General features: G+C 39.5%; 1 protein-coding gene across 1 annotated transcript in view; it reads left to right on the top strand.

Moving 5' to 3' along the window:
- The first annotated feature begins 1,829 nt into the window (after positions 1-1,829).
- Positions 1,830-7,500, top strand: part of LOC138008779 (uncharacterized) — a 9,582-nt gene continuing 3,911 nt past the window's right edge. Inside the window, exons 1-5 of the mRNA XM_068856079.1 lie at positions 1,830-2,492; positions 3,394-3,488; positions 4,173-4,329; positions 4,809-4,872; positions 5,057-5,337. Coding sequence (XP_068712180.1) covers positions 1,875-2,492; positions 3,394-3,488; positions 4,173-4,329; positions 4,809-4,872; positions 5,057-5,337 — 1,215 coding nt within the window. The 5' untranslated portion in view covers positions 1,830-1,874. The remainder of the gene's footprint in view (positions 2,493-3,393; positions 3,489-4,172; positions 4,330-4,808; positions 4,873-5,056; positions 5,338-7,500) is intronic.

The raw sequence follows: 7,500 nt of genomic DNA, 5'->3' as shown, positions 1-7,500 counted from the left end.
ACAGTGGTCTCAGTGCTTCAAAACAGGCGTGGCTCAACATTGGGGAGGAAGAAGGCACATTTCAGTTGGGAAAACAGTGTGAAGTAGAAATCTCAGGATTGTTCCAGAAAATTCGAGAGAAACGGTGTCTGTTTCAACGATTTGTGACGAGTATTGTAGATAAAAGCCAATCGAATTCTTTTGTGAAAGCTGGCAAGTCTTCCCATTTAACAGGGTCTTCATCCAATCTTGAGGTTTTTGAAAGTGGGTACTGCCATACTTGGCCACCGTTAACTCTTCCCTGGACTCTACTCGCCTGTGGAAAGGCCTCCTTTAAAGTAATCCCCAGTTCTTTGACTTGCAATGGAAAATTTTCCTTTTCGAAGCTGTTATTTACATAGTCGTCGAGTATTTCTTGTACGGAGATAAAGTTTTGTTCGTCTCTTCGATAATTCATTGAAAGCCTGCAGGTAAAATAGTCAAGTTCGATCAGGGAAAAATCAAACACGGTAATTTGTGGCTCACGTTCGAAAGCCAACTGGTCAGATATCTTACCATTTAGAAACAAACACGTGTTTTTCTCTCTTCGATACTTTGGATCTCTTCTCGTCCGGCTGCTTTTCGCGCAACGGGACGGGTCTTTTCAAGGGAGAAGCCGCCATTATTTTAAAACTCCCTCCACAGCTGATGTTTTGATTCTCGAATTAGTAACGGTCTGTTGCTTTTGCGTTTCCGGTCCCAATTCACTTCCGTCACCAAGTGCTGCGGTTCGCATCGAACGAAGTCACGTGGTACAAGTTTCCTCCCTTTCCGTATTTTATACTGTAAGCCGATGTTGCGAGCCCTCGGTCTCTTGGTTTGCGGTATACAGAATGTGTAACGAAACTGTAACGCGATCGTCAACGCGATCAAAATAACCCATTATTTCAGATGTTTTCGACGGGTTTTGATGTTCTAACGACAAACATATCTCCTCTGGACCCTGTGATATTGACGGCTCGCGCATAGGCAAAACTATAAGAAGATCGCGATACCAGTCCATAATGTTTTGCAGTTATCTTTTTTTATCAACTTTGGAAAATGCCATCGACGGACAAGGACCTACGTTTGAGGTCATTGTGGCTTTGAATTTTAAATCAAAAATCACAGAAAGGACACAACTGTCAGGAATTTTTTGGGGGTAAAATGGGATATTTTTCTGGATAGTGTTGAAACGTGGAGCACCTGCTATTAGATACTATTCCATGCATTCAATTTCACCATCTGTTTATATTAAGCAATCTGCTTATATTAAGCAATCTGCTTATCATATTTGATAGGCAGTTCCTGATATAAAAGTTTACTCCCAGGTTGCAGAAAAAAAAAAAAAGTTTATCATTATCCTAGCTAAGTATTAACAGTTGAATCAAACACGGTCTAAAACGGCATTGAACTTGACACTTGAATTAAGATTTGGAATACTGAACCAAAAACTGAATAAAAAACGTCTTTCAAAAGGATGCCGGTCTGCCTGCGACCTCACATGTGAATTTAAGGTTTATCAAATGTCATATATATGGGCCTTGAACCGCAGTTCGAATTGAATATCATGGCAGTTAGCGTTAGATGACACAGTTGCGTCATTCCTCCTGTCAACGTCCACCAATCAAACTCAATGAAGTCGATGACGTCTCGGGAAAATTGAGTACAAATTTTCAATTAGTTGATATAGAAAATGAAGATGTCGAGTGATTTGGTGGTTAGCTATGTCAACTGTCAAATTTTATTTGCTTGTTTATACTTTATATTAGAAACTACATAATGATTGAGAATAACTTAAGCATTCAAAGAGAACTTCACGAGCTGACTAAAGCATCTTGAGATCTATCACATCTGCAGATCTAGAGCGGCAAAGAATGTTGTTGTCAACTTGGGTTGTAGTGTTAACTTTCGTCGTTGTTAGCATTTCAAAAGAAGGTCCACTGTCCACGGTCGATTTTTTGACTAAAATTACTGAAGAGAAGTCTAACGCTCCGCCGAATGGTAGCCCAAGGGTAGAAACTCCTTTCCCGAAAAGTCTCAACGCATCGTGGATGTTAATGCCGCCGTTTGTGACGCGAAATTCAAGTGATCATCACGCTAGTAAAAGCAATACAACTGTTAATCAAATAGATGGCATTTTGCCCTACATTTTGAAACTTGCTCTTAACATATGCTGCGCCGTACACGAAAAGAACGAAATTGTTGTTAGTTATCAACACCATCCTGTGCATGATAAGTCGGAGTTGCACAAAGCAATCATGGAGGATAAAGTTCACCTTATATATCCCGTGCAAAGCGACGATGATAAGAAATACAAAAAGCATCTTCCCTATCTCAAACGTTTTGATTCTCCCGGCATCGTTCTTATAAGAAGTCGAGACTCCATCAGCAGAGGAATTCAAAACTGGAGCGCCGCTGTTCGCAGCTGTTGGCCGATCGCTGTGTTAACACTTTTGCTGTCTATTCTGGCGGGAATATGTGTCTGGGCATTGGTAAGTGATCCCGTTTGTGTAATACATCAATAAAACATTGGACTTGGAATGAAACAAGTTCTAACCTTCTATGTGATCGCAACTTCTTAAAGGTAGGGCTCGGGATTTAACGAAAAAACAGCCTGCTGGTGTCAAATGTCGCCTAAGGGAGCTTTCCTTTTGTCAGAACTGGCCGGCCAGACCCGTCAATTCGCAAAGGAAATGCAACAATTTGAAGGAACACTTGCATGATAATCCCTCACATCCTTTTAGAGGAGTATATATCAGATCCCAGGTTTGTTAATTTGAAACGTTGTAGAGTTAGTCCTCCCAAATGTTCGGTCTGGCCGGTCAATTCCGTTAAATGGAAAGCGCCCTAACACTGCTATTCTCAGTGTTTTTTAATTTTAAACTTTCGCTGATTCACAGCATCACCAGAGAAAAAATTATAAGTGAAAGATGCGTTGTGTGGGTGACAAATATTTTGTGGGTGACTTGTATGTATAGTGATGAACAATAGATGACGAGCTGTTATAAAATATTGATCGTAGTAATATATACATCGTAGATACTCAGATCCGAGGAGCACAAATGGCTAAATTTATTATAGATCGACTGAAACAAAGGAGCTCTAAAAAACTTAGTTGTCCTGTTAAGTTGCTATTTAATATGCTAACCGTTGCAGGTATGATCTCAAGTCGACTAAGAATTAAAAAAAACAGCTCAATATTAACAGACACGCTTGATTTAAACAAGAATCTCTCTTTAACTGTAAAAAAAAAAAAAAATGACAGAAAATATTTTACTGAGGAAAAGGATTTTTGAGGTATGTACAGAGTCACTTTAAACATCTGCATGAAAAAATATGCGTAACTCAAACCTAACACAGTTCTTAATATTCCTTTTAAAATTCTTTACGCAGGAAACCAAGAAAAACTCCAAGGAGTTTGGCAGTCCATTTTGTTATGGAATTTTCGACGGTTTCTGGTGGGCCTTCGTTACCATGGCAACCGTTGGGTAAGACAACAACAGCAACAACAATCTTATACAACAGAAAAAGTAAAGTAATTAAAGGAAATATTTGCGAAAAAAAGAGAGCACAGCCGCTCAGAAATAGTGAAAGCTAATCTCACTGAGTGGCTGAACTATGCGGAAAGCACTCATCTTGCTCGCTGACCCCGCGCTGGCGCGGTCAAAATATGTCTTTTTTCCCAGAAATCACTGTAAACATTGACGTACATGATAGATCTTCCTGTTATATTAAAGGAGTATCTCTAGATGTTTTCGTTGACTTGCTGAGAAGAAGGTAATTAATGGTATTCATTTTCAATTAAAAATGATCGAGAGTTTCGAAAAACCAGATTCTAATTTCCCAGGCAAAATAGTCTTCCACAATCACAGTTATACGTCATTTGAACACCTACCCCCGTGCAATGTTGTTCAGTACGTTTTAGTTTCTAAACAACTTACAATGAAAGGTGGGAGAGGGAGGCCGGGATGCTCGATTAATTCCATCAGTGTAACAACAATGTGTCACTGATTGCAGCCCTCCAGACCTGATTGTTTTGAGATGGAATCTCTCTTTAGTTGAGGCCAATACGTTACCAGCCGATTTCTTGAGGCCGTGGGGAGGAGTAGAGGGGGAGAAATCTTGTGAGAAGGTCTTTCTCACTGTAGAAATAATTCAGATTGCTCTTACAGATATGGCGACAAGACTCCGAAGTCACTGATGGCGCGGTTGTTCTCTGTAATATGGATAATGATTGGGATCACTCTTTGTTCAATGCTGACTGCCACGCTGTCCAGCGCTTTCACAAACGTAACAGTGGATTACTATGGAGTTCTTTCTGAGAGGAAGGTACAAATATGAACGAGAGCATTGTTTAGTAACAGCAGAAATATGTCTTGCGGTAATCTTCCTTGCTTTTATTCAACTAGCAGATCTTTTTACGCTCAGTCCCTGCAGCCCGACGAAAAGCAAACAAAAAATCACAAACGGAAAGTAAACAAATAAAAAAGAAAAAGAAACATAAGTGCTCGTGAAAATTGCCGTGCGGAACTAAACTCGCTGTGAGATGCAGACGAATGTTTGTAGTCAATTTTTCAGCGCGTTATTCCTAGATTGCGCGAAATACACGCTGCATCTTGTTCATCTTCTATTTTCTTTTTTCACAAGAAGCCGCGGCAGCCATTTTTTTCAGATCCTACACAAAAAATTGGCTACTCTATTTTTGTCAAAAGTCAACCCAAAAATACACTGCAATAAAAAAGCACGCAACTCTACTGACAGTCAAGGGAGTGCCTGCAGTCTGCTAAATACTTTTATTTGATTTGCAGGTCGGAGTGGTAAAAGATAGCATTGCTCTTCAGAAAGCAGTAAACCTTGGCGCCAACGTGAAAGGTTTTTATGCATTGTGTCTCGAGTTATTTCGTTTTTTCAGTCATCCATTTCAAACTTCATTTATTTTGTATTCCTTCATACTTCATTCCTCTGTTAGTCCTATATCCTTTCAGTGTTTATTAGTCAGGTTGTCATTTTTCTTATCATTTAAGATTTCTTTTGAATCTTTTCCAACTGCCATTAGTCTTTGAAGACCTTAATGAAGTACACAATGCCTTGGTCAACAAATCAGTAGACGGAATTTTGGAGGAGATGTTTACGGCAACAGAATACTTCGAACTACACTACGAAAATTCGTCGCTTTCTATCGTTCATTTTTATGAAGAGAAGCATGGATATGGAATCGCATTCAAGTCCCAGTATGTGGATGTTTTTGGAAAATTCTGGAATTGCATGTCATTTGTCGCCTCATTCATCGCTAATGACAAATATGATTTCGTCAAGGGACACATTCACAGAGCTAAGGTAAGGAAATAAAAATTTCAAAATGAATACATTTGCAATCTGCGAACTCAAATTCATGCCATGAGGTATCGGAAGCAGTCTGATTGCACTCACTCACTCGATCACTCCATTCTAGCCTGTTCCAGGCTCCCAGATAGTCGGCAAAACGAAAACAACTACGTGTGAAAGCGAGTCGACCCAAGCCCCTATTCATTTTTCGCAAGAATTTTTTTCTTTTTCCCGACTATCTGAAGGCCTGAAACAGGCTAACGCCAAACCAAACATTTTTCCCATGCTGTACGTCCCATGCTAAGTTCAACTTTTGTCCCAGTTGGAAGGTTTCAGGAGGTAGTAGAGAGAACGTGGTCCTCCTGGTCCTGGAGATTTTCATGTAATGGCGTCGATTTTTAGTGAATGAAAAATAAACCTTTTTGGAGTTCGAAAAGAGAAAATGGAAAACTAATAGCAAAGAGACATAGCGTCCGAAAAATGACGTGGAATTCTTAAAAAGTGACGAAAAAGTACGAAGTGACGATCAAATAATCGCCGAATATGAAGAATAACCTTGCTTCATTTCGACTCGAGGAAGAATGTAACAGGGAATGGATGCTATATCATCTACAAACTAAGGGAAACTTCTCATTAAGTTGTAGCTTTCCTTTAAAAATTACAAACTTTCTACATATATTTATACATCGGAAACTGTTCCATCCCTCAAATTGCGACTACCGTAGTCACTTGACAAAGAACATGGTTTGCCAAACTCAAAAGCGTTGTTGTTCGCTATATTGTACATTCACCGGCTTTTCTTGCTGATAAAATAGACGCTGGACGTCAGAGAAATTTGCAGTCAAATATGTCTTAGAGCATGTCGGGGCTAATGGATTTTGCGATAGGGCTAGTGCATTCTGACCACTTCTAGTAACATGCCCGACGAGCAAGGAAATAGGCCATTTCCGAGTTCATGTCTGTCTCCTCTTCAAAGCGAGTCTAAAGCCGTGTTCACATTAGGCCTCGATTATGATCAAATTATAAACGAATTATTAAATATGAAATGGCTTCACATCAACTAATTGCAGTCCCTGATTATAACTGGATTATTACTTCAACAACATCAAAGGAGTTGTTTGAAGTAATTACAATGCGTAAATGAACAGAATGGAGAGCACGTGGTGGTATGAGCAGACGAAACTTCTAATCGCTTTATGGAGTGAAGGTTTGGATTTGTCTTCTTGTATTCTCGGAAGCTATCCTTGGTTCTCTTCTCGCTTCAAGCACATGACGGCAGCCACGCGATACGGCGCCATTTTGTCTCACACTGCGAGGTTACCCTGCGTATTGTATTTGAATTTTCGCAGATGAGAACAGAACCATAATTGACTAAAATTGAATGGAGTATGATAACCTGATATATACTTCAGTTGATCATAACCAACGTTGAGTTTGAACACGGCTTAAGTGCGAAGTCTTTGTGTTGGTAATTAGTTCTACTTTAAATATGAATGAAAACTAATTTTCATAAGAAAAACTTAATCTCGCTTTGAAGAGGAGGCAGACATAAACTCGGAAATGGGCTATTCAAATTTCAGGGTTACTATAAGACAGACTTCTAGCCGTTTTTGAAGTTGATCTCACAAAGTGAAATCAGTTGAAACAAGTATCGCATAATTAAATTTCATGTCAGACAGCTAGTCCGCAGAATCTTCGAGTACCATAACAAAATGCTGATGAATTTTATAGAATCACTTTTACGGCAAATGCGAACGGCAAAACGTACCTTCATGTTCGCTTACTTTTTTTTGATACGTAAGTAGATCAAACAGAAAAACAGAATACAACAAATTAAAAGAAGTCCACATTATTGCGCAAAGGCTGAGAGGCAGATAGCATTAGTTTAATTTTGAAAAACGGAGGGTTCTCAATAGATTTGGTAAGATACGGGATTTGGCTTTTTTCGCGGTGATATTCGGCATCTCAGCTGAAAACAGGGGCGGGAAGCGGGAATTTCAGCAAGTGGGAGCGGGATCTCGTGTTTTTATAGGATTGGGATGCGAGATTAGCAAGGGAAACAGAGCGAGATAAGGGATTTCAATTCTCCTCAGTTGCCCATAGCAAAAACTGCAATCTGCGGAAATGTACCTTTTTGTGCGTAAAGCTGTGTCAGGTTTCATGTAATGAATAGCA

The sequence above is a fragment of the Montipora foliosa genome, chromosome 6 (genome assembly GCF_036669935.1).
Source record: "Montipora foliosa isolate CH-2021 chromosome 6, ASM3666993v2, whole genome shotgun sequence".
NCBI lineage: Eukaryota > Metazoa > Cnidaria > Anthozoa > Scleractinia > Acroporidae > Montipora > Montipora foliosa.
This window is presented reverse-complemented; position numbering and strand designations above follow the sequence as displayed.